The sequence below is a fragment of the Carassius carassius genome, chromosome 16 (assembly GCF_963082965.1).
Source record: "Carassius carassius chromosome 16, fCarCar2.1, whole genome shotgun sequence".
Classification (NCBI taxonomy): Eukaryota; Metazoa; Chordata; class Actinopteri; order Cypriniformes; family Cyprinidae; genus Carassius; species Carassius carassius.
In genome coordinates, this window is record NC_081770.1 from 3,797,234 (window position 1) to 3,824,424 (window position 27,191).

The 27,191-nt window shown below is 35.8% G+C and overlaps 2 protein-coding genes across 4 annotated transcripts; both read left to right on the forward strand.

Annotated features, from left to right (window-relative positions):
• The first annotated feature begins 3,880 nt into the window (after window positions 1-3,880).
• ftsj3 (FtsJ RNA 2'-O-methyltransferase 3) lies at window positions 3,881-15,269 on the forward strand. 2 transcript variants are annotated; one of them, XM_059568955.1, is made up of 19 exons: window positions 3,881-4,055; window positions 4,625-4,730; window positions 5,796-5,842; window positions 5,918-5,997; window positions 6,399-6,693; window positions 8,137-8,252; window positions 8,424-8,528; window positions 8,623-8,723; window positions 8,803-8,889; window positions 8,969-9,121; window positions 12,037-12,172; window positions 12,249-12,445; window positions 13,207-13,324; window positions 13,396-13,610; window positions 13,695-13,789; window positions 13,873-13,975; window positions 14,058-14,241; window positions 14,444-14,538; window positions 14,622-15,269. In XM_059568955.1, exons 1-19 carry the CDS (start codon window positions 3,989-3,991, stop codon window positions 14,890-14,892), a joined length of 2,571 nt encoding a protein of 856 aa, XP_059424938.1. In that variant the 5' UTR covers window positions 3,881-3,988; the 3' UTR covers window positions 14,893-15,269. The 2 variants fall into 2 exon arrangements, with proteins under 2 accessions (XP_059424938.1, XP_059424939.1); XM_059568956.1 differs by having other exon boundaries at window positions 8,987-9,121.
• Window positions 15,270-16,421: 1,152 nt separating this feature from the next.
• Window positions 16,422-21,689, forward strand: lim2.2 (lens intrinsic membrane protein 2.2). Of its 2 annotated transcripts, none has more exons than XM_059568661.1 (5): window positions 16,422-16,590; window positions 18,513-18,714; window positions 20,212-20,349; window positions 20,530-20,664; window positions 21,576-21,689. In XM_059568661.1, the coding sequence occupies exons 2-5, from the start codon at window positions 18,537-18,539 to the stop codon at window positions 21,644-21,646; spliced, it is 522 nt and encodes a 173-aa protein (XP_059424644.1). In that variant the 5' UTR covers window positions 16,422-16,590; window positions 18,513-18,536; the 3' UTR covers window positions 21,647-21,689. The 2 variants fall into 2 exon arrangements, with proteins under 2 accessions (XP_059424644.1, XP_059424645.1); XM_059568662.1 differs by lacking the exon at window positions 16,422-16,590 and adding an exon at window positions 16,887-17,075.
• The last annotated feature ends 5,502 nt before the right edge of the window (window positions 21,690-27,191 follow it).

Genomic DNA, 27,191 nt, shown 5'->3' on the forward strand with positions numbered 1-27,191 from the left:
AGGTAACTGGCAGAATCTGATCATGTGTAAAGCACAAGATTGAAAATACACATCTGCTGTCACATGATTTTTGCAAAATGTGATCTTGATATGTCTTTATAGAGAAAATCATATTTGTTCAAATGAATTCTTAGCAATGCATGTTACTAATCCAGAATTAAGTTTGGATCTATTTATGGTAGGAAATCTACAAATCTTAATTGAACATGATCATTACTTAATATCCTAATGATTTTTGGCATAAAACAAAAATGGGTAATTTTGACCCATGCCATGTTTTTTTTGGCTATTGCTACAAATGTACTCCAGAGACTCGAGACTGCTTTTGTGCTCCTGGGTCACAAATGTTTAGTAATGTTGCATACCATTTTTTAATCTATTCCAACCTGTTCTTGCCATGAAAATAGACCTTTTTCTTTTATCTAATGATTTTATTCAGATCATATTTATTCCTGCGGAGTAAACATCCACTCAAAATGTTCCATTTTATATATATATATAGTAAATGATTTGAGAGAATAAAATTAAAGCAGTTATGTACAACTATAACACTCGAGATGAAATGAAACGGGATGTTAATATGAAATCAACACTAGAGGCTGGGTAGCAGCAATCTCGGCACCCCAGAGTCTCAAAGTTTAAGGAATCTTGACAGAAAGTGAAAAGAAAAGTGAAAGTAACGTGACATTCAGCCAAGTATGGTGACCCATACTCAGAATTTGTGCTCTGCATTTAACCCATCCGAAGTGCACACACCCAGAGCAGTGAACACACACACACACTGTGAGCACACACCCAGAGCAGTGAACACACACACACACTGTGAGCACACACCCGGAGCAGTGGGCAGCCATTTATGCTGCGGCGCCCGGGGAGCAGTTGGGGGTTCGGTGCCTTGCTCAAGGGCACCTAAGTCGTGGTATTGAGGGTGGAGAGAGAACTGTACATGCACTCCCCCCACCCACAATTCCTGCCGGGAATCACGAGGCGACCGACGACGAGCTACTTCTGTGTGATAAACACTCACAAGGACAGAAGGGGTTAACCTGGCTCTGTGTGCCTGTGCTCTCCTGACACGGAGGACTGCAGCGACCGAAAGATCAAACCAATAGAACAGATTATGTAGACCATGAAATGCACTTCTAGCCCTTCTGTGATGTACTCGGCCAGGTCTGAGAAGTCCTTTCTGTTTTCTGCAAGCAGGATGATGCAGGTTACACCAGCTCTCTTCGCCTGCCGGAGGAATTCACACATTTAAAGAAAAACTCAATGAATAGTAGCTGAAAAGTATCATTTTGAGGCGAAATTATATTAGCCGACATGTTTAGCCCAATGAAACAATCATATTTAAAAGAACAAGAAGTGACAGAGTGGCCTCGCTGTCTGGTAACTTACAGCAATGGTCTTCTTGATTCCTCCAACAGACAGGATCTTCCCGGTCAGGGACACTTCTCCCATCATGGTCACGTTCTGACGCACTGGTGTGTTCGTGGACAAGGACAGCAGAGCAGTCACTATAGTCTTTGGGAGTCGCACCCTAAACAGATTCCCAGCTTTATTTATTACAAGAAATTAACCGAAGCATCTGCCTCAGGTTTGTCATACTGCACTCCTGGAGGGACACCTTCCTCCAACACACCTGACCTGAACAAGGCGATCACAATCTTCAGGATTGCTAGTAACTTCCAGCAGGTTTGTTGGAGCAGGTAGAAGCCAAACTCTGTGAAGAATGGACAACTCTGGGAAAGATTGTCATGTTAACCTCAAGCAGTCATCGTTGTGCCAACTTTAGAGGATTCATGAAACAAACAGATCTTTAAAAGAATAGTTCACTCAAAAACCAAAATGATTACTACCCCTCAAGCCATCCTATAGGTGTATATGACTTTCTAATTTTAGACGAATACAGTCGAAGTCATAATGGCAATGAATGGGGGCCAAGATTTTGAAGCTCAAAAAAGTGCATCCATCCATCATAAAAAGTGCTCTACACAGCTCCGGGGATTATTAAAAGCTTTCTGAAGTGAGTAATAAAGTTTAAATATGGATATCTTTCTTGCACAAATACATCGATTCATTTCAGAAGGAATAATTAAGTGTGGAGCACTTTTTATGATGGATGAACACAATTTTTTGGGCTTCAAAAGCTCAACACCCATTCACTGAGCTGCAGTAATGTGTGTAAACACACAAACTGCATTTGAAGAGGCATTTATGTGTTTCCTCTGCATTGCGAAGGCGAATTTTATTGATATTGGTTTCATTAGCTTAGTTACAACAAATGTAAGAATTTGACTCAAAATTTACCACCACACAGAATGTGAAAAATATAAAAAAAACTTTAATCAGTAGTTGGTAGTCTTTAAGGTACCAGCTCAATAACACACTCTGATGGCGTTATTGATAAAAATCCCCAAAAATATCGAGATATAAAATAAAAACACACTACAAAACCATTAAATCTTTAAAGTGCCGCTATTATGCCATTTTAAAGGTAGCTAATTTGTTTCATGAGTCTCCTAAAACAATTTTATATGCATGCAAGGTTAAAAAAAACACGTTTGTTTTCTCAGAAAATAGATTTAATTTTACCTCATTTCTAAATGATTCGTCAACGACTCGTGCAAAGCAGTTCGAAGAATCAATCTTTCTAAATCCCTCCCTTTTTACCATGAGCCCTCTCTGCTGTGATTGGTCAGAGAGCACAGTCCTTTGTGATTGGTCCAGAGCCGTAGAGTGATCTCTCTATGTAAAAGAATAAGATTCACAATCCTGCACATTCCCAATCTTTTTCTATCGTGCACTGTTGGCTTCACAACTTTACAGATAGTGTATGTTCACATAACGCTACATGACACACTGCATGAAAAGTAATAGTCGAAAAGGCATAATAGGGGCACTTTAAAAAACAAAACTAAGAAAATAAAAGCTGATTCAAAATACTAATAAAAAGTATAATGACACTAAAGGAACACTGACCTTGACCTCTTCTGTGACCTGGAAGTCCTCGTGGATGACGTTGTCCACCATGAGGACGCCGGAGGGAGGAAGAGCCAGTTGAGCTACAGGAACACTAAAAAAATAAAAGGCACTAGAGTTTAATATAAACAAAACAGAAATATGAATATCTATCAGTTGATGGTGGTTCTTGCATGAGAGAGCGAGTTAAACCATAATTTCTAATCGAAAATTTCTAATCAAATTTCTCTTTATTTATTCCTTCTCTTTCTGTCCAAAACTTGGTATTACGAGCTCTTCTTGTGTCTGTTTGCCTGTTTAAGAAGAATCGCTTCATGTATCCCTCAACTGTAAGTCGCTTTGGATAAAAGCGTCTGCTAAATTGACTAAACGTAATGTAAAAATAAATCTGAAAATGGTTCTTTATTATAAATAAAGCTTTAAAAATTAGTCTATGGAACTATATCCACACTGTGTCTGTTTCAGTGTCTCAGTATCCTCAGTGTCTGTTTTTTTATATATATATTTCCCTGTAAAACAAAATATGATCTTATCTATGCCATATGTAAGATTTTACTTTGTATTTAAATTATATTTGATTTTAGCTATAACTCAAGTTAAAGACATATATACATACATATAAATATACATATGCATTTACAAATCCATTATTACTAAAATAATATGAAGAATTTACATACAAATAGTATATACAATGATCACACGCATATATATATATATATATATATATATATATATATATATATATATATATGTGTGTGTGTGTGTGTGTGTGTGTGTGTGTGTGTGTGTGTGTGTGTGTGTGTGTGTGTGTGTGCAAAACATATAAAACAATTTCCAATTTGAAAAGTGAGGAAATCTGAGGGCGCTGACGTCATAAGAAGGAGAAGATTCCATTGACGTCATCTCTAGGCGCCGCAAACACACACGTGTGGCCCGAGTGGAAGAGCGACGAGGTGGAAGCTGTCCTAGAGAAAAGCGAAGTAACTGGTGATTTAAAACAAAAATCATGGGTAAAAAACTGAAAGTCGGGAAAACCAGGAAGGACAAATTCTACCATCTCGCAAAAGAAACGGGTGAGTCGTGTATACGTGATCTTTGAGACGCGCGTGAGATCACGGCGTACAACGTTATTACCGTGTGATTTGGACGTTTATTATGATGATATCGGTCTTTATTCGAGATTATAGAGGCATGATATTCCTCAAAGTGTCAGATATAGGATGGTGATCATTCAGTAGCACCTGGTATCTTTGTTAAACGGTGTTCACGTCATGTTGTGTGAATGTACAGTGTTTATACTGAGTGTAATGTCATAATATCGGTCTTTATTCGAGATTATAGAGGCATGGTATTCCTCAAAGGGTCAGTTATATAATGGTGATCATTCAGTAGCACCTGGTATCTTTGTTAAACTGTGTTCATGTCATGTTGTGTGAATGTACTGTGTTTGTACTGAGTGTAATCTCATAATATCGGTCTTTATTCGAGATTATAGAGGCATGACATTCCTCAAAGGGTCAGATATATGATTGTGATCATTCAGTAGCCTCTGATGTCAGTGATAGACAGTGGTCATGTTGTGTTGTTTGAATGTACAATGTTTGTACTGAGTGTAATCTCTTAATATCGGTTCGGTTTGTAGGTTATCGCTCCAGATCTTCGTTTAAACTCATTCAGCTCAACCGGAAGTTCCAGTTTCTTCAGAAGGCTCGAGCTCTGGTGGATCTGTGCGCGGCTCCAGGAGGATGGTGGGTAAACTCACCTGCTTGTTCACGTTAAAAGCTTAACCAGGCCCTGTGAAACAAGTTTTATTTGATCCTAAATTTTTACAGATTAAAAAATATATATTTTCCATTTTATTTGCGAAATTTATTTTCCCGCAAATTCTGTTGAACTCTTACCCAAATTCTGTACTTTTCTGTAAAAGAACTATATCCTCAATGTCTGTTTCAGAAACTTACTTATGTACTAAATATAAATGCACTTTCATCATTTATAAATCAGAATTTGTTTATATTTTTCCCTGTAAAACAAAATATGATTTTACATCTATGCCAAATGTAAGATTTTATTTTGTATTTGCATTATATTTGATTCAAAAATTTGGTTTTATCCTTTCTCATTTACATTTTCTAAATTTTTAGTTTAGTTTTTTTCTTTCATTTAAATTTTTCTGAATTACGTTTTAATGGTTACTTTTTTGGTAACCAAAAAGTGTGTCTAATCAATTGAAATAATAAAACCTTTACAATTTACCAACATAGCAAATTATTAAAAACATTACAAAAATATTTTTTAGGGCCCTATGGAATCGGTTTATTTTCCCCAAATTGTCTTTTTCTTTCTTGTCTGGAATGCATTAATACTTTTTGTAAACTTCTAATAATCAAAAAGTTTGACGAATCAGTTTAGTGCATAAAACTTAAAGAACTTATTTTTTTATTATTATTATATTTATGAAATGTTTTTTTTCAGACATCGTGTTTTCTGTTATTAATATTCTGTAGTTATTTAATACAAATGTATTATCAAAAATGGTGGTCATTTTACTTATATTTTTATTCGTTAATTAACAAACAGTGCTGCACAACAGACGTTTATGGTAAATGATAAAATATGGAGAAAAATGATTTGACTTAAAGTTTTAATCATTTTATTGTCACTTTGACAAGTACATGTACAATGGTAATGTATTTCTGTTTAGCTGAGCTTTTATTTTGATGAGTTATTGCGAAGACAAGAGTTTTTGTTTAATTTATTCATCCAAAATTTGGCAGTTTTTGCTGGTTTTCTAATCTCTCTTTGATGTTCAGGTTGCAGGTGGCGTCGAAGTTCATGCCGGTCTCCAGCCTGATTATCGGTGAGTGGTTTTAAGTGAAGCGTCTGTGATTCAGACACATACTCCAGGTTTAACGCTGTTTTTTTTTTCTGTCAGGTGTGGATCTGGTGCCGATCAAACCCATCCCGAACGTGGTCATGCTGCAGGAGGACATTACCACAGAGAAGTGCAGACAGGTGCTTGTTTGTGCTCTTCAGCGCGTTCAGATATGCCTGATTCCTCGATTATATTTGAATATTCGAGGAAGAAAAACCTTGATTACATGTTGCCCGTGTCGAGTAATCGACAAAATTGGCGCATTCCACATTTAACAGATTTAAAAAACATAAGAGCATAATGCTATATACGTAGCTACAAACGCTATGATTTAAATTAAATAAAAACATGCAATGCAGGTTTAATATGCACTTTATTTATTTGCGTGTAGTAGGTTACGAACGTATGGCTCTGTTCACAGTAAATGCTGCACCGCACAAACATGTGTGGAGCATCTCAAACTCCGTCTTTGCATGTTGTTGTGAGTTTGGGTTTAATACAAAGTTTAAACCCTCACTGTGAGTTCAAATGTTTTGCTCAGGCTATCAGGAAGGAGCTGCAGACGTGGAAGGTGGACGTTGTGCTGAACGACGGCGCGCCAAACGTCGGAGCGAACTGGCAGCACGACGCCTTCTCGCAGGCCAACCTCACGCTGATGGCGCTCAAGCTGGCCTGCGAGTTCCTGACCAAAGGCGGCACCTTCATCACCAAAGTCTTCCGTTCCAAAGACTACCAGCCGCTCATGTGGATCTTCCAGCAGTTCTTCAAGAAGGTGCAGGCCACCAAACCACAGGCCTCCCGAAACGAGTCCGCCGAGATCTTTGTCGTCTGCCAGGGTAAATCCATGCGTTTCATACTGATCTCGTTTCATTTGTTCTATTGTTTGTGTTATCTATCAGTTGTTCTGTCTGTCTGTAGTTATAAAATTCAGTCTATCTTTCATTCTGTAGTTCTGTCTATATAGTTTGATCTATAATAATATGTCTCTCCTTCGTCTGTTATACAAGTATTTTATTCTATCATTCGGTTGTCTTGTTTTTGATCTAATGTTTGTTTTTCCTTTATATTCTATTTTGTCTTTCTATCTGTTTTTTTTCTACCTATTGTTCTGTTGTTTGTTTTTGTTCTAACGTTTTTCCTATTGTTTTTCATTCTGTTTGTTCGTTCGGTTGTTTTTGTTCTATTGTTTGTTTGTTCACGTTCTAGCTGTAATTTGCTTGTTCTATTGTTTCTGTTGGAGCTATCATTCACACGTTCTATTGTTTATAACTATTGTTTGCTTTATCAGTTGTTGTTTTTTTTTTAGCTATTGGTCGATTTTTGTTTCTTGTTCCATTCTAGCTATCGTTCACGTTCTATAGACTTCATTCCAGCTATCGTTTGCTTGTTCTTAGGGTTGGGAACGAAAACTGGTTCTTATTCAGAACCAGTTCTGTTTTTTTAAAAGAACCAGAACCGCATGCATTGCATTCTCCTGCATGCTTCTGAATGCATTATTATTTGTAAAATAGGGGCTTTATAGAGTGTGTGTATACATGGTTATATAACAGTGTAAAAGTTAATATTTCATTAATTTAGGGAATTAACAAATGTCTTGGTCCTCAATGGACTATTTGGCCAACCAGCTTATTCCTGCTTGAAAAGCTAAATGTTATTTATATAGTGTAAAAAACATCAACTTTGAAGCACCTGCTGATTGATGGACTAGCATTACTCAACATTACTTACTACCTTCCAGCAACACTGCGTTCAATGAATGTAAAATGGTAAAAAAAACATACGTTCGTTTAAAAGTTTTTTTTTCTAGCTATCGTTCACTTGTTCTATCTTTTGTTCATTCTAGCTATTATTCACGTTCTATCGTTTTTGTTCTAGCTATCGTTCGCATGTTCTAGTGTTTGTTCCATCATTAGATTTTGTTCTAGATATCATTGTCATTGGCTTGTTCTGTTGTTCACTTCATCTTTTGGTTTTTCTATTATTTGTCTCCCTATCGGTCGTTTTCTTGTTTATTCAAAATTTTCTATCATTCATTCTATAATTTTATCTACATAGTTTGTGTTTTGTAAATGTTTCATCATTTGTTCTATTATTCTAATTGCATTTGTTCTATCAATTAGTTTTTTGTTCTGTTAATGGTTATATTCATCTATCATTCTGTCGTTCATTCTACATCTCTATTGTTTGTTTCACCCATTATTTCTATTATCGGTTCTATAATTCTACTGTTCTTTATATCTGTCTGCTTGTCAACATGAATATAATTCTCTCTTCTTCAGGTTTTTTGGCTCCAGATAAAATTGACAACAAGTTCTTCGACCCCAAGTACGCTTTCAAAGAGGTCGACGTACAAGTCAAAACTGTCAAGGATCTGGTTAACAATAAAAAGCCCAAGGTATGTCTTATTACATTTTACTTCTGTTTACATTAATACATTTTAATGAAATTACATTAATATAATAAAAAAATTATGTTATAACATTTAGGAGTATTGTATATTATAATAAGTGTAATGTAATTTCCACTTTTTTTTTTTTTTTTTTACTTTATTTCTGTGTTGTTTCAGGCTGAAGGCTACATGGATGGCGAACTCATTCTGTACCACACTTTCTCAGCGACCGAATTCTTAAAAGCCGAAAACCCGGTCGATTTCTTGAGCAAAGCCAATGCGGTACGCTTTCAGACCGCTACACTTATATTCCAGACACCAGCGCATATGTTTGTCATGTGTTACTACATCTCATTTCCATCTGTTTCTGCTCCAGATCACCTTTGATAACCCCGAGCTGGAATCACACCCCCTTACTTCACCAGAAATCAAAGAGTGCTGCTGCGATATTAAAGTCCTGGGCCGGAAGGAAATGCGGTGAGTCACTGCGCATGTTGACCATATATGGAGAGTCGGTGTTCGTAGCCTGGAATCTGATTGGCTGTTGTGTTGTTAGTCTGCTCTTGTCATGGAGGTCCAAGCTGAGGAGGTTCCTGGCTAAAAAGCTGAGACAGGAAGCCAAGCACCTGGACCAGGAAATGAGGTGCGTCATTATTATTATAGAATTCACTTATCGTAGATTCAAATTCTCTTCGTAATTACGTCTTTTTTTGCGATGTTAGCTCAAATGATGATGATAGTGATATTGAAGAGAAAGAAGGCAAGAAAAAGAGCGCTGAAAAGAAAGAAGAGAAGACTGCGGCGGAAGAGGAGGAAGAGGAGATGGAGCAGAAGCTGGCGGAGATGAAAGCTGAAGAGATCGCCGAACTCAGACGGTAGATTTATATCACAGCACAACTGTGTGATTTTACTGGCATTTACATAATCCAATACAATTTGAACAATGTTATCAATATGCTTTCCCCATTTTAATTATTTTTAAGTAATTTAAGTGATTGAATTATGAATAATATTAACGTAATAAACTAAATTACGAATTGATAAATGTCTTTTTATCTAATCTAAACTATTAATAAAGTATGAACACGTAAATACCATTAATATAAATAATAAAATATGAATTGTGAATAATTTTACTTATTTTTTTAATGTTACTTAATTATAAATAATTGTATTCAGTCTTATATTTATTTAAATAATGTGAATATAATGAAAATATTTTCCTTTTTAATGTGAAGATTGTTTTAAGTTCACTTAAATTAGAAGTTAAAATCTAATAAATGTTAAAATTGGTAGCTCTTAATTATAATACTGATTGAATGTAGTCAATGGTTCAATATTGGGGGATATATATATATATATATATATATATATATTTTTTTTTTTTTAAGAAAATCAGTATTAATTGGTATCATTGATACTGTTTTTATAGTCATGAAAAGATACCATTTAGCAAATATTACAAATATAATGTTTATGTTGTTTGGACATTAATTCGAAGATTGAATGTGAAATTATTGAGAGAAAAAAAAACTAATGTTAGGTAGGACTAATTGTATTTAATAACGGTTAATTTCAGAAAAAATCTATGGTGAATGTGTGTGAAAAATGATTCACAGAACTAATAAACTTGTGTGTGTCTATGTATGTATGTGTGTATATATGTGTATAAAAAATTTTGTTACTATTTTGTATGACAGGTATTTTCTGTTTTGTTTTATCTAAACATTCATAAAATAGTCAATGTTTATGTAATTGATGAAATAAAATTTAAATTTTTTTCTATTACCAATATATTTACTTTTAATCATTGAATGGTAAATATTTTTATTATAGTTTAATATCTTGAAGTAGATTTCAGCTAATTTTGTGTAATTTTTAATAGGGCTGTCGCGATAACCGCAATATTGTAATACCGCTATTGACAATACCGCTATTGACCGCTATTGACAAGCAAACCGCAGAGGAAAGATAGCAATTGCAGAAACCACGGCAAACGCAGTGTTCAGGTTTTTTTTTTTTTTTTTTATGAGGATGTGGCCTTGTTGTTTTTTCAATTTGTCACTGTGCATTCAATGTTAAATAAATTAATGATACAATATGGTTACGACTGTAATTTTCTCGTGAGCCGTTGTAGCTTCATGGTTCACCGCTTGTTTTGAATAGGCCGGCTGAAACGATGGGAGGCGCTCGATCTGGTCCCAAAACCTAATGTCACGTCGCCAGTTTGGGAACATTTTTACTTTGAAGCCAATGAAAAGTGCGAGCCAGCGAATATAGATGAGGCAATATGCAAAATTTGCTGCAAAAAGGTTCCTGTGACGCGGCAATACATCTAATTTAAGGTCATCGGGACATTCTAAAACGCTTAACGTGAAAAACGCTTAACGTGGTTTAATGTACTAATACAGTGATGGTAACAGACCATACTCACTAAACATCATATTAATAAAGTATACTATCTACAAAAAATCAGATGATCCCTGAATATGAATTCAACGCGTTTAATAACACGTTAAGCCTTTTCCTCTCATAGAAAACCATAAGGCATAACGTGTTATTAAACGACTTGCATTCATATTCAGGGATCATCTGTTTTTTTTTTTTTTTTTTTTTTTTTTGTACATCGTATACTTTATTAGTATAATGTTTTTTTTTTGTACATCGTATACTTTATTAGTATAATGTTTAGTCAGTTTGGTTTTTAAAAATCACTGTCTTAGTACATTAAGCGTTTTCTTATAACGGTTTTCTATGGGAGGAAAATACTTTACAGTATGTTATTAAACGAGTTGCATTCATATTCAGGGATCATCTGAATTTTTTTTATAGATAGCAACTTTATTAGTATGATTTTTAGTGAGTTTGGTCTGTTAATATCACTGTCTTAGTACATTAATCCATGTTAAGCGTTTTTCATGGTAAGCATTTTAGAGTGTACCCTGTCATCCAGCGCAGCTGCCCCCTCAAGCATCAGGTAGCGGAGCAACATCAAAAAGAACAGCTGAGACCGGCCAACAGTTAGGAGTAGCTGAAGCCTTTGCGAAATCTGTAAAATACAGCCGTGAAAGTAACAGGCATACCTGCTGAAGTCACGGACAACCTCCGTGTCGGTGCCCATACCCAAGAGAGCGTGAGCAGATAACGAGCTCACACACGCTATCTGCTTGAGGAGTGCATCGACTCCAGCGTGAATCCACTGTCCTGGTGGGCCAGAGGTGGCGTGATAATCAGTCTAGATTTCCGCTGCTGTCCAAAGTCGCGTGCAAATACATGTAATACATGTTAGAACTTGATTTCTAAAAAAAAAAAAAATTATTGGAAAACGCATGTTCTTGTTGCTGTTTGGCATTTAACATTGGACAAAAATGTTTTAAAACGTGTCTGTCAGTTAAAAAAGCAACAATATATGCTACATAACTCAACGATAGAGCTTTGTATGCAGCAAAATCAGGATAGATTAGGTATGTTAAAAAAAAAATGGCGGTAATACCGCATATCGCGCTATTGAGCCACACATAATAACCGCAGGGGAAATTTCTTTACCGCGATAGCCCTAATTTTTTAATAAAATATTAATTTTTATATTTAGTTATTTTACAAATTTGGAAACTAGCCTATATATATATATATATATATATATATATATATATATATATTAAATAAAACTGAATTGAATTTTTTTTTTCATTTAGTTTTAATTAACAATAATAGCTGTATAAATGTTAACTTGGGGTCTTTGAGGCTGGTGTGTTTAACAGATTTGACGTGCATTTTTGTTGGTAAACAGGAAGAAGAAGAAGCTGCTGAAGGAGAAGCGGAAGCAGAGGGAGCGAGTGGAGATGAAGATGGATCTTCCCGGCGTCTCCATCGCTGAAACCACCGATTCCTCCATGTTTTCCCTCAGCGCCATCAAGAAGTCTCAGGTAAGAAAAGCAGCAGGCCTGGAGGACGATGAGTGACTCCTGAGCTCGACCTGATGGTGATGTCTGTAATCCTCAGGGTCTGAGTGAGATCACACAGGGAGACATGAAGGGAGCCGACGCTTTAGTGGACGACCAGGAGGAGGACGACCTGCACATCTCTGATGTAGATGAGGACGAGCGGATGTCTCTGGCCTCTGACCTGGACTCAGACGACCTCGAGGAGATCGAGAAGAAAGAGAAGGAAATCGAGAAAAAGATGCCTAAGAAGAAAAAGTATGGTTCTGTTTCCTTCCTTTTTTTATGTCATATGTTTAGTTTGGTTCGTCTGTTACATTAACACACATGAAATATAAAATATTAATGTTATACTGAATAAAAAAAATAATAAATTTTTTTTTTTATTTGTGTATATACTATAAATGTATAATATATAATTCAAATTAAGGTATATAAATATATATTTACATTAGTGCTGTCAATCGCTAAAAAAAAAAAAACTAATTAAAACATTATGTAACTTTATTTTAGATGTTTCATTTTTATTTGTTCTATATTAACTTTATAATTATTCAAATATAAACATAATATAAATAGTAATACATTTTCTTAAAAGGGGTAGCTAATAGCAGGTTCCTACATTTATTTTTGTACCAGTAATTGTAAAACCTGATATTTTGGCACTGTACTTACCTTTGTAATATTTCAGAAACTGTATTGTTTAAATGGGTTTTATGGGAGGAAATAAAAATAAATAAAAATATATAAAGATTAAATAGATTTACATTTATGCATTTAGTAGACACTTTTATCCAAAGCGACTTAGTGCATTCAGGCTAACAATTTTTACCTATCTTGTGTTCCCTGGGAATCGAACCCACAACCTTGCGCTTGTTACCGCAATGCTCTACCACTTGAGCTACAGGAACACTAATAAAATAGTTACAATAACACTTTAATTTTTGTCCAAGAGTTTTACAACTGTATATGAATTGTTGTTTCCAAGGAATTCACTGCGGTTTCTTGCATTTCTGCAGAGTTGCATTCGCTGCCAAGCCACAGGACGAAGGGGAAGAGAACGGTAACAAGTTAATTGTCGAACTGGAAGAAAAAGACGAGAAGAGAGAGCGCGAGACCAACATGTGGTTCAGCAAGGTGGGAATCGCGCATTTAGACTTAAACAAATCTGGTTTACGGTATCTTACTGTTTTCTCTACGTCGTGCAGGAGATCTTTGCTGAGCTGGATTTGGATGACGACACCGACGCCTTGAGCGAACTGAAACAAACCCAGCTGCTGCAGAGTGGAAAAGGCAAAAAGAGGAAAGCTGAAGAGGCAGAGCCTGTCGTGCAGAAACAGGAAGTCGCCGCCCCCTCACAGAAAGTGAATGTGGAAGAAGACAACAGTGACTCTGATGACGATGACAGCAGCGATGATGAAAAGTGAGACGAGTATATTTTTGTTAATACTAATGCTTAACTACTTGATTTAGGTTTTTTTTTTTAAAATGCTTTTTTTTCTGACAGCGAAATTGCACGAATGAAACACGCCTCGGCAACTGTCGACGCGAGTGGAGAGATGGATGACGACAACTTTCAAGTTGTTTCTGTTGAAAAAATAAGTCAGTTGAGAATCTTATTTAACATTCAGTGCCATTTAAAAATAGTTTCATTGTTAATAGTAGATTTGAATTTTTTTTCGCAGACAAACGTGCGCGAATTCTCAATGCAGAAGGTCTGGCGCTCGGCGCTCAGATCGCGACGTCCAAAAAGCGTGAGCGAGATTTGATCGATGGCTCCTTCCACAGGTCAGACTACGCTAATGACTTAACTATTACATTATTTGTGCATTTCTGAGGTAATAATATTGTCTTCATGCTGCTTTCGTAGGTTTGCGAATTCTGAGGATATGACTGAAGTTCCAGCCTGGCTTGTTGACGATGAAAAGAAGCACCGGAAGAGGCCTGTTCCTGTCACCAAGGAAATGGTGGAGGAATACAAGCAGAAATGGCGGGAAATCAACGCACGGCCAGTCAGACGCGTCGCAGAGGCCAAAGCGCGCAAGAAGAGACGGGTGAGACAATCCTGACATCTTCAACGCTAATAGAAATTCACAATTTATGACATTGTTTTTCTCTAGTTATATCAAAATGTTTAAAGAATCCTTATCCAGGAGAAAATGGTCCAGTCCTGGCTGTTTCTGGTGCTACAAAAATAAGTTGAATTCAGAAAACTCAAAGTGAATCTGGCCGTTAAATGCTTGTTTTCTGTTGTAGATGTTGAAGAAGATGGAGCAGGCCAAGAAGAAGGCCGAAGCTGTGGTAAACACGGTGGATATTTCAGAGCGAGAGAAGATGGCTCAGCTCAAGAGGTCGGCCTCGACATCAACACGTCCTCTTCATTTCATTTCCAACGCACTGAAGCCTAATTACTTTCTCTTTCCTTCGCTCACAGCATCTACAAGAAGGCCGGCGTGGGGAAGGAGAAGCGAGACCTCACGTACATCGTGGCTAAGAAGGGCGTGGGACGCAGGGTGCACCGTCCCGCTGGAGTCAAGGGCACTTTCCGCGTGGTGGACGGGAGGTTGAAGAAAGACACGAGAGCCGCACAGAGGAAGGACCAGAGGGGGCGTGGCCCTAAAGGAGGGCGTGGCCCTAAAGGAGGTCGGGGTCCTAAAGGAGGACGGGGCATGAAGGCAGGAAAAGGAAATGCGAAAAAGAAGTGATGGACGCCCGTCTCGTCCTCATTCAGTCTGATTGATTGAGCTGCTCGTGTCGTTTATGAGTCTTTAGCACTATATGCTAATCTTCTCATCTAGCCCAGCCCTTTCGTTTCCGACGACTTGTTGTTTTGCTTGGACTTTGACTCATGTGATCATAAATAAGGGTTTGAACCCTTATAGCAGTCAGACACGGTTCTGATGTTTTTCAGCATTGTTATAATGCTGTGTATTTCCATTCTAACGTATACTTTGTGGTATATGAACGTCAGGTGTATACGTGAACTTCCTGATATTTCTGAATTATGCCAATTTATGTGTGGAAAAACCTGCTTGGTTTGTTGGTAAGATTTTAAATAAATGAAAACTGAATGAAAAAACAATTGTCAAATAAAACTGAATTATTTTTTTTAATTTTAGTGATTTGGTATAGTTTTCATTTATATAATTTAAATATTAATAAATGTGAACCATATAAATGTTATAGTGCTTATATTTTTTAAATCTACAACATAATATATAAATATTAATATCGTTTAAGTTTGTTTTAAATGTAAAATATAAAATAATGTTTAAATGTTGTTTATATTTGCATTTTTAAAAATATACAATAAATGTAAATCAGAAAAATATTGTTTAAAATTAAAATGTATTTAAAGTAATAGAATTTGAAATGTATATTTATTTTGAAAAATTATCTAGATGTATTTGTAGTTGTAAAATATATTTTTTTTTTCTAGAATGTGTACTTACCATGTTTGGCTATTTTGTTTTACAAATAGATTTAGCAATGAATCATGATTCTCAATCTGCTCTCACAAAATTGATAAACACCCCGAATACGAAGAGAAATGTTTCATATTTTAATTTAATTGACGTCTACAGATTCCCAGCTAGTAAATTTAACTTCCCAGAACCTTCTAAGAACAGTTTGTAGTTCCCAAATATTCTAGCGTTCTCTGCCAGAAAAAAATTAATTGCCTAAATAGAATGTTCTCTTTAGGTGTGGAGAATATTCCAATATCATTTTTATTTGGCTTCCAAAAGTATAACCATATGGCAAAGTTAAGGTAATGTTCTCTGTTTTCTGACTATGTATTGCTTGTTCTTTTGAGTGTAGATGTGCTGGTGAACGTGCATCTTTCAAACCCTGTAAACCTCCAGTCAAAGACTTCTGGATCGATTTGACCAGATAACAAATGTTGGTTCCCAGAATGTTCAGCTACCGTTAGTTTCTTGTTCCCAGAACAAGCATCATCCAATAAACTTTGTTTACATTAATGTAACATTGCAGTAAGGTTTAGATATATTGCAACATTTGTGTTAGCCGACTATTTTGTTCATCCATTACATGGGTTTAATTTTATGTAGATGTTGTGTAGACGTTTCTTCATCCTTAAACCCCCCCCAAGTCCGAGAGTTCTGGATCAATTTGACCTCCAGATGAAGCACGAGGGCGTCGACGCGCGTCACGAAACGTCCCACGCCGCGGGAGCCGGTGACGCAGAAGACTGGCGAGATTGTGAGGAAAGGGGGAACGAGATGATGTGAAAGATGCGGATTACCTCACATCTCACATGTCTGACTGGATGATTCGCTCCATTGTTGTCCGAACAATGACGGCCCCGCGTAGTGGGTTTAAAACCGCTCGAATCGCGTGCACAGAGCAATCTTCGCGGGAGACAGGCACCAACCGTCAGAGAGGTAATATGAAGACCGATATTATGTTATAAACTTGATTCGAACCTTTTGACGCGCTTTTATCTACTTTATTAGGTTTTTTGAAAGTAAAGTCCGTGGCTGTCTGATGGAGTCTTGGAATGATTTGACCGTTACACGCTTGTTTTTGAATCCTTGATTGGCGGGAACAAAAGCGCGGTTTGTTCTCAGTGTCCATTTGCGATACGTTTAGAGCACGTGTTGTGAGTTTAATCGTGAAAGGCTCTCTTATTTGTCTCTGAATGAGTAATTTGTGGGCGCTGGGTGTGTGTGTTTGGCAGCGTTCAGCTGGAGTTTAAAATGTGCTGATCCAGTTTGTGCTGCGCAAACGCTTCGCATTCCGAACGCTTTTATGATGAACGGATGAAGTTTGATTGATTCGAGCCAAATGCTGATCGCACAGAACGGCTTTTGTTTATAAACGGGTCGATGGAGGCTGAAGGGAACCGCTGGAGGACCACAGCCGAGAGGTTTGTTTGTAAGAAGTAAGTGAACTTATGAAAAACGATTGAGTTTTACCCATAGACTGTATAAAAACAGGTTTTACCTCAGCATTAACATAGTTTTTGTAATAGTAGTCCTAGTTTAGTTTTTCTACTGTTTTTTTTTTCATTTAGCATCAGATATAGCTCTCCAAAAGTGCTTTTTTTTTATATATTTAATATGGCATTAATAAAGTGTTTATTAGAAGCTAAATAACAGGCGGATTTCTATGTTATGGAATATAACAATAAAATGAAAATGCTTTCAAACATCATGTTATTATGATTTAAATGACAAAGATATATCATTATAAATACAAATATTTATTAATAAATAGTTTAAACTAATAAAGAGTTTAAAGATGTATAAAACCATTAATGACACCTCTTAAAGGTAAATTTTGGTTTGTTATATATATTGAAAATATACATATTTTTATGTTGTATATTTATTATAAAAATTAAACAATTTGATTTAATCCATTCTATAATTTATTATTATTAGTAGTAGTAGTAGTAGTAATATTTACATGCCGTAGGCTATATTTATTATAGAATTACACTCATACTTTTAATCTGTCTTATTATTAATATTGTTTTTATGTTGTATATTTATTATAAAAATTAAACAATTGGATGTAATCCATCCTATAATTTCGTAGTAGTATTAGTAATATTTACATGTCTTGGGTTATATTTATTATAAAATTACACTCATACTTTTAACTAGTCTTATAATTTATTATAAATATTGTTTATATGTTGTATAATTGTTATAAAAATAAAAATAAACGTATAAATAAATAACAAATACATGTATTCTTTTATTAATTGTTTATATGTTGTACTTTATAACATATACATTTAATGTATCATATAATGTATTATTATTACTATTTGTTTATGTTTTAATGTTATTTATTTGTTATACATAAGTTACACATACATTTAATTTATCGTTTATTTTATAGTTTAATTTATAGTTTATTAGTATTATAGTTGTTGTTTTATTTACTAATATATCCATTAAAATACATTTCCTATTGTAATAGTAACAAATGAATTTTTACCAAAATTTCTACATATTGTATGTTTTAAAGTTTTTATCCTGAGGAAAAAATTAAAGCTGTATCGGGTTCAGTGTAAAAGGTTCAAATGTACTGTTACCAAAAATATGGTGTTTGTATGCACAAAACTTGCTTCGTGGTTGTCATGGAATGGCTATGGGGTTTCTAAAGCATTCTGATTGGCTGTTGGCACGTTGCCATGCGGTTGCAATGTGTTTTTGCACTCATTCGTGTCTGGCACTCAAATTGAAAGCCAGTTCTTAAGCACTAGTGTGTTCAGTACAGTTTTGTTCAGTTAGTTATCAGTTGTTGTTTCATTATCGTTAGTGTGTGTGTGTGTGTGTGTGTGTGTGTGCAGGAGGGCGTTCTGATCCTCTGATTGATGGTGTTCACTCTGGTGGGAGGGGCCTCTCTGTGTGGGGCGGCGGCCCTCGTGCTCCTCGTCATCTCAACGGCTACTGACTATTGGATGCAGTATCGTTACTCGGGGAACGCAGCCAATCAGGGCCTCTGGAGGTTCTGCATCAATCGCAAGTGCCACGCCCACACGCTGACAGTGGGTGAGTGCAGTTAAACCATGGTAGATAGAGCGGGGGAACTATGATGTCACTCTGAACGACTGTTAGCATTGCACTGGTTCCCTCAACAAAAAGCCAATAGGAGTTGGAATATCACAAAAAAATAAGCCCTATGTTCAGTAATAGTTCATGAAACTTGCATGTTTTGTCCATCAAGATAATCTTCGCAAAATATTATAACTTTAATGAAGCCTAAATAAAAGCGCCACAACTTAAAATCTAAACTTAGGTTATAAGCGAACTACAGCACCACAGTCGCTCGCCTTCAGCATCACCACCACCACAACTATTCAACCTTATTTTAAAGTGTTCAGTGAAAATGATTTACGCTGAACAAATTTTAACCCGCACTACACGAACCTTTTCATGATGATGTTTAATGTCTCCGACAGTGCCTGTAGTCCCATTTAGCAACTTGTTAGCTAACATCTTTTTTAAGAAACATACGTTTTTTTTCTTTTTCAAGAAATGTAAACGTAAAAAAAATCACAAATTGAGTGTAACTGTTGTGTTTTATGTCGTAGAATAAAACTTGAAAGTATCTTGCGCCTGTGTGAACCAAGGACCAAATTTTAGGGATTTAACCAAACTCTCATTCAAAAAAACCAATTGACCCTGGGTCCATGAAACCAGAAATGCTAAAATGCTGACTCGCTTCCGAGTTTTCGACTGCAAAGTGACATCATAGAGAGACAAGACAGCGGAAAATTGACAAATAGGGCAAAAAAAACTTATTTTTATTCATGTTTAGCCATGTAGATAGGTCAAAATTCAAGAATATACTAATTATTTAAATGTTTTTTTTTTTTTTTCATGTTCTATGACTATGGTATTTATTATTTTAGATTTTTAGTAAACATTTGTTTTTGTGTGTATATAGGCTATATATGTGTGTGTGTGTGTGTGTGTGTGTGTGTGTGTATGTGTGTGTGTGTTATTTCATTTCACGTTTTAACAAAACATAATAATCTTGTAATGCTAATTACTTTAATATTTCGTTAAATATTTGTAATATTTTCTAATTATTAAAAATAGAAAATGTATTTTCATGTTCTCCATCTGGTAATATTTGAAGTGTTTTGTATTTTTTATTATTTGTTTAATTTTTGGTCATTGTTATTAGAAGACTATATTATTCATCAACATTTTATATATATTTATACATTAATATATTTACTTATATTTAATCCTAAAATTTCACTTCATGTTCTTTCACAGTACTAATCTATATATATATATATATATATATATAATTTATTTAATTTTTTTAGGCATCTATGTAGGTCAATACTGAAAAAAAAAATTATATATATGTATATATTATTACAGTTTTAATCTTTTTTTTTTCAGATCCCTATTATTTTTCCAAATCTCATGTGTGTTTCTATGGTAGATGTAGTCAGTAATCTGCTTTAATCATGTTCATTGCTCCTCAAGGTTAGCCCACATATAAGTGCATTAATTGTGTTTGCCCCACAGCCTTCTGGGATGCCACGCGGGCCTTCATGCTGCTGTCAGTGCTGGGCTGTTTCATTGGAGTGCTTTTGGGCATCTCTGCGTCCAAACGGCCCCGGAGTCGACGGGTGCGGACCGGAGGAATCGCCCTGCTGCTGTCCGGTCAGAAACACACACACACTTCAGCTTCTGTGAATTAGAAAGTACAGTACATGTAGGAGATTTAGAGCAGATTTCTGCTTGATAAACACTGATGTCTGTGCAGTGATGATCAGCTCAGCAGCACGAGGTTCAGTGTGTGTTCACTGGTCTCTGCTCTGAAGCGCTCTTTTGTTTCTGCAGGATTTCTTGCGCTCTTGGCTTTGGCGATCTACACCGGCATGACCGTTAACTTCTTCGGCAAACGCTACATCGACTGGAGATTCTCGTGGTCCTATATCTTGGGTTGGCTCGGCATCATATTGGCTTTTGCAGCAGGTACATTTCATTATATAGCATGCTTTTTATATGCAGAAATTTTATATATATATATATATATATATATATATATATATATATATATATATATATATATATATATATATATATATATACATATATCAATTTTTTTCTGAAAAAGGAAGTAGGTTGAATGGAAAAAGAATACTTTAAACTAGATTTTCACAGTCTTATTTTTTTATTTTTTTGCAAAGTTGCAAAACATTTAGTAAGTATTCATAAAACAAGGGTCTAAATAAAGGTGCTTGTTTTTTGCATTTTTCATGTTACATAGTAATTATAAAAAAAATGTAAGATTCCTGCTTTTTTTCTTTATACAATAAATAAATGAAAAATATGCAGATGCAAATATGCATTAAAAAGTTTTTTTTATATATAAAACTCAATGAGAACAAGAAAAAACAGTTTTGAAAATCTTATAATCTTATTTAAAGAATTCTTAAATATTTCCAATCTTTAATTAAAAGAAATTTCCAGAAAGAAAATTGTACAAATTATTAAAGAGAAGTAATTTCTTTCTCATTCTTTTTTTGCATTTGTTATTTAGAAATAGCTTTATAAAAATATTGTAAATTAAAAAGGTTTTAACATTTTATTTATAGACTTTTTTTTAATTCAAAGAAAATTAATAATTTAATTCCAAAATAAATACCTTTAACAAATGGTTTTTTGTTTAAAAAAAAATTCTGAAATTCAAAACTTTTGTGCAAACATAACTTCCAATTTTTTTTAACTATATATATATATTATTATTATTTTTTTTTTTTTTTATATGTAGTCAGAAATCATAATAGTTCTTAATAACTTAATTAAAAATAAATAACAGTTGCTTGTTTTTGTTGTTCTCCATGCGTCATGGTAAATGTGTGTTTGTGTATGGTGTGTTTCAGGCGTTGTGCAGCTCTGTGCGTATCAGAGGAGCGCCTCTGAAGCAGCACCTGCGAGCGTCTCTGACAGCTGAAACCCCAACATCTCAACATGAAATAAATGGCTTTTGTTCTTTCTTTGGTAGATGACTTATTCCTCCCACAGGAGTTAATACTGGCATTACTGGTTAGGAGTTATGATCCTGTCTGTCCAATAGATGGCGTTCAGATACAGTACAGACGCTGACCAGATTTCATTTCTCTAGTTGTCAACTCAGCATGAAATGCATACAGAAAATCAGACAGCACTAAAGCTTTAAAAAGCACACACAAAAAGACCCTGAGTTATAGTTTGCCTTTTTAAGCATGTTCTGTAAACATGCAAAAATTAAATCTAGGAATAATACAACACTATACGATTTTTGGCAGTAATTTTTTTAGCAATTCATTTGTCTAGATGTACATTTAAAAAAAATGTTTTTTTGTTTTTAAAATGTAAACTGCATACAGTTACACAATTGTGGAGGTAAAAATGTATGTTAATAAAAATATCCATATCTATATTGAATACCAGTGTCAAATGTTACACTGATTAACACAATATATGTTGACATTTTATATTATTATTTTTATATTGAATGTATATAAACTAATGAAACAATTTTTTACTTAATGTTGATTATTTTTAAATAAAATGTTAACTTTTTTTAATTAACACACACACACATATATATATGCACTGAAGCATTAATGTAAAAAAATACAAAAATATATTTTGTACAAAAATATGTATAGAAATAAAACATGTTCATCTTTTATTGCTCCATAAACCATTTACAGATTTGACAAAATAAAAGATATGCACTACGAAGTTTAGTACAAAATTTAAACACGTTTTAATATCACAAGTGTCCCAGAAGTAATTGTGCGATTGATTGTGTTATAATCACACTCATATTCTTTATTTGTACTACTTTGTTCCGAGCTGCACAGTTTCCACGATATTATTGTGGCAAAACAATAACTGAAACAGTCAAGTGCAGTTCATGCTGGACGCACATCGCGCCGTGAACAAAATCTCGGGGCAAAGCTTTGTTTTCTGAAAACACTTCTTTTTTTCGGTTGGTCAACGCGATGGAAAGCGGTGCAGAACGAGCACGTGACCAGCCAAATGAGCGCGCAAACTACCAGCGCGCTCCTGCAACACAACATTTCCCGGGCTTTTAACGGATACTTGATGGCCGTGAAGCTGCTCACATACATGTTGGCGTAATAAACCGACACGAGGACGTCACACAACTCTTTGTTGGTTTGGTCCCAGAGTCGCGATCGATCTTTCCCAGGTGTAGGACATCATGAGAACGGAAAAAAGTCCGCGATCGCCATGTTAGTGATGTAGATGTTTATGTAGGTCCAGTCGATTCTGGGATGGAGGCAGAACGTCACTTAAGACGTAAATGTTTCTCGGGACACTGAGGATGAAGGTGAGAATCAGTGCTGTGAGCAATTAAAAATCTATTTAAAAAAGAAAATGGATGGAATAGGGTGAATTCTGGTAAAGTTGGCCATTGAAGTTTGATTATACTGTGCTCAATGGGTTTGCACTTTTAGAGCTTAACAATGGGTTCTTAATTAAAGGGACACTATTTCTCCAAAGATAATATAGTTTTGGTTGATGCAATGTCACTGATGGTAGTGGACATTTTCATTTCTTAATTATAAGGTTGCGCACTAAATGGAAACAAATATAATTGGGACAGTTCCTGCTGTTTTTGTTTCCACCAGTGGGTTTTGAAATAGAGGAGGCACCCTAATTGCACTGGTCTCGGGATCCCTGCCGATTGTTATTATTATTATTAGCTGTGCCTTCCACAACCAGCCGCCACTGGTTTCCACAGTTAACAAGAAAATGCCAAGGACAAAATGTTTAACATTTGTTAGTTTTCTTTTAAGGTGTTTTGGCTGGATGTGTTAGATAAAGTGGGCCAGTGGGATTCAGGTAAAGTGGGTTCACCTTTAAACTTCAGTTATTATACACAAATTTGTTAAATTGACATTTAACTAATAGTTGAGTTAACTGGTTATTTTATAGTTGACATCAAAAATTTACTTTTTTAGAAAGCAGAAGTCAGAACAGGAGTCAGCAGTCAGGAAATTCAGGTCAGAGATTGAGGAAAGGAAAGAGAATAGAAAGGAAGTCGAGTCAAGGCATGAAGTTCAATCTGGAGTGAAGAAGGGGAGGAGAAAAATGTAGATGCAGAATACAAAGCTTTAAAATTATGGACACAATTAAAGGGGTCATATGATGTTGCTATAAAGAACATTATTTGGTGTAATGAAATGTTTATGCGGTTTAAGGATTAAAAAAACATTATTTTCCACAAAATGTATATTATTGTTTCTCCTCTATGCCTCGCCTTTCTGAAATGCGTAAACTTTTACAAAGCACTTCAGTCTGAAAGGAGGAACAGCCAGTGTCTTTAACGGCGGGGGATTCGATGAAGGAGCGAACAACCACATGTGGCGACAACGGGATGGACTCTGCTTCATCCACGGGGAAACCCAATCCAGCGATCTACAGCCGAAGTTGATTTATTTCCTCAGCAACCAGCACGGATCAGCTCCAGGCATAACGAAGCGAATATTGTTCTCTTTAGAAAGGCCAAACAAAGTAGTTTCACTTTCACAAGGAAACACAGCTTCTCCGAGAAATGCTGCTGGCGGCAGCAAAGAGCATAAAAGTTACGCCGGCTTTCTTTTTGTTAACATTTGGGCAGTGTTTTGCAAATCTTCCCACATAGTGACACAGACATGTGGGGGTGTGTTTAAACGAGGCGTTTCAGGGGGGCGTGGACGAGTCTTAACTTTTATAAAGAATATCTCTTTGGATTTGAGACTTTAGTCTAGATTTTTTTTTCTTTTCACATATGGTTACCATCCTCTTATTAATTTTTTTAGATTTTATTGTTGATTGTGTTTTGGTCACTTCATTTTTTATATTTTAGAGTTCATTTTATCAATATTCTGAATTATGAATATTCTGACATTTAGATTTAAAGGTGGGGTAAGTGATTTCTGGTAGCCAATGTTGACTTTTGAAATCACCAAAACAAACATGCCTCTACCCCAAAAGGGTCTCGCCCCTATTTTGATAGCTCCGCCCCACACATAGATAGGCAACCCAGGCAACGATTAGTTCTGTGAAACAAAGCAAAACCAATGTTATCCCGTGTCTACACTGGACGCGAGTGGCGCAGTGTGACAAAATACTATGGAACCCATTATTATTATTTTTTTTTATTTTATTTTTTTATACAGCAGACACAACAAATCCCCACAGAAACCGATATGTACATGGGTCCTACTTCTTGCCTTAAGCCTTCTTAAGCCATCTCTACCACAGAAACCGATATTTACACGGGTCCTACTTCTTGCATTAAGCCTTCTTAAGCCATCTCTATCTTTCTCGATTCTAATGTCCTTGCTGTGCACTAAGTGCTATTATCTCCACATCATTAGTAGACACGCCCCATACTGCTGATTGGCTACTAGTTTGTTTTACTAGTTGGCCGAACCAGCTTTCTAAATCGTTTTTGAAAAATCGCTTACCCCACCTTAATCCAATTTAATATCAATACATGTTCTTTTAGCTGTTTGGGATTCCACACATGAATTGAGATGAGGATTTAAACATGGCTTATTTTACTCATAGACACAGACGGTTGGTCTGGGAACGCCCCGTCACGTGATGTGAATTTAGCACGTGGGGGAAAACATTGCCTTGGTGCCAATTGAAATACACGGGACAATCATGCCGAAGAGTTGCTGTGTCGTTTTCTGTACCTCCAATAATTTACAAATTATGAATTGAAGTTCTACATCCTTTCTAATAAACATACAGAACTGGAAAGGATGACAAAATGGCTACAAGCAATAAGTTGTGAGGATGATCAAGGGAAGTTGTGGAATCCCAAGACTAATGTGTGCAGTCGGCATTTCATCACAGGCAGGCTACGTTAACATTGTGTTCATTATTAACGTTATCAAAACCATGTAAGGTTGTTTCAGAAAGTGGCATGTATATATAATTAGCCTTATCATTCTACCTGAAGCAAAACTATGTAACGTTAGCCTAGTGTCGAACATAAACTCGCATGAAAACGCTTCTGCTAAGAGGTGTAGTCTACGTCAGGGGTTCTTAACCTTTTTGATGTCGGGGTCCAAATTTTACAGTACAAAGTGGCCCAGGGCCCAATCAAATATTAGCACTGTATTGGTTTATTGATCTCAGCCTTGGTTTAAATTGTATTCAATAACTAAATGAAATCCACTTGCAGTTTAACAGTTTATTATTCATGTGTATATAAACCTGCACATAAAAACAAGATGTCAAACACACAACAATTCATGGAACAAATCAATCTGCATCAAGAACAAGTTTAAAAGGCTCAAGTCAGGCATATTAACACAAAAAATCTGTAAGATTTGACAGATTTTACTTACAAAAAAATAACATATAAAATAAAAACAATAAAATGTTTTGCTACAATAAATTCAAAATAATATTTTTCAAATTAAATAAGTTGTAAATGAAAATTGAAATAAAGTGCAAATGAAAAAATATAGGCACACTGACGGATCGCTCCTGGAACGCACTGACAGACCTCAGCCGCATGCAGTGTGAACACTGGAATCCTTTAACATGGGTGCGTAAAACAAAACATGCAACGCATTAGCACTTCAGACGGAGTATGTGTGAAACAGCCGTAATTCAGCGCATGCAGCACATCAAAAATAGACTCGGTACAGGCGGATCAGAAGCACAGTGGTAGGATTCGCGAGACCACGTGATTTGCCTGTCCAACACTACAGCCTATGGTCCAACATTGTTTTTCTTGATTTCTGTGTGATCTAACATGGTTGGCTAAATGTTAATGTTTTGTCCGGTTTAATTATGTTTATTCTAGTCACGCAACTCCTGCAGTTAAACTCCACACCACTTCCTTTTTTTTTAATTGTCCTTGTAAAAGGGATCTGTGGTGTCATATAATAATGTGAGGTTTTTCAACTTTAAGGATGAACCTCTTGTCATCTATTTCTGGCCGCAGCATGGATATAGCGTGAAATACGATTGGGAGTCTGCACAGGGTGTTTATTTTGAAATGCAGATTATAATTTTTTACCTCTATTTTGTATTTGCTGTGCGGTTTGGACCCGGGGTGCGTCAGAAATAGACTAGGCGCCTATCTTTAGCGAAGCAGCGCGGAGAGCTACTTCTGGGACGCTTTTGAAAAGTGCTGCAGAACATCTGGTGTAAACACAAGCATAGACTAGAGTGACTGCGAACAGCTTCGTTAGCCGCGTCAGAGCCGTAACGCGCCGCAGATGTGTGCAGTGGAAATCAGGGGTGAAACGGGCGTAACTTTTGCTTCAGGCTACGGTTGACTGAGTGTCTTCTTCTGCTTATTAGCGTTTGTTAAACAACTGAGGCATTACTGCCACTAGTGGTGGGATGGTGTATTGTAACTGTCTCATGTATAACAGTGGTCATTCTGGTGTTTTCAATTGATAACTTGTTTGGTCCCGTGGCCCTCGCGGCCCACAGGTGAAAAACGTAAAGTTTTTTGCGGCCCTGCAGGT

Bases quoted from the DNA above. Each gene is read 5' to 3' on its own strand.
- ftsj3 (XM_059568955.1), top strand. From the start codon at position 3,989: ATGGGTAAAAAACTGAAAGTCGGGAAAACCAGGAAGGACAAATTCTAC. The intron at 4,056-4,624 runs GTGAGTCGTGTA...TTCGGTTTGTAG, and splicing joins CCATCTCGCAAAAGAAACGG to GTTATCGCTCCAGATCTTCG. The intron at 13,790-13,872 runs GTCAGTTGAGAA...TTTTTTTCGCAG, and splicing joins TGTTTCTGTTGAAAAAATAA to ACAAACGTGCGCGAATTCTC.
- lim2.2 (XM_059568661.1), top strand. From the start codon at position 18,537: ATGGTGTTCACTCTGGTGGGAGGGGCCTCTCTGTGTGGGGCGGCGGCC. The intron at 18,715-20,211 runs GTGAGTGCAGTT...TTTGCCCCACAG, and splicing joins CGCCCACACGCTGACAGTGG to CCTTCTGGGATGCCACGCGG. The intron at 20,350-20,529 runs GTCAGAAACACA...TTGTTTCTGCAG, and splicing joins AATCGCCCTGCTGCTGTCCG to GATTTCTTGCGCTCTTGGCT.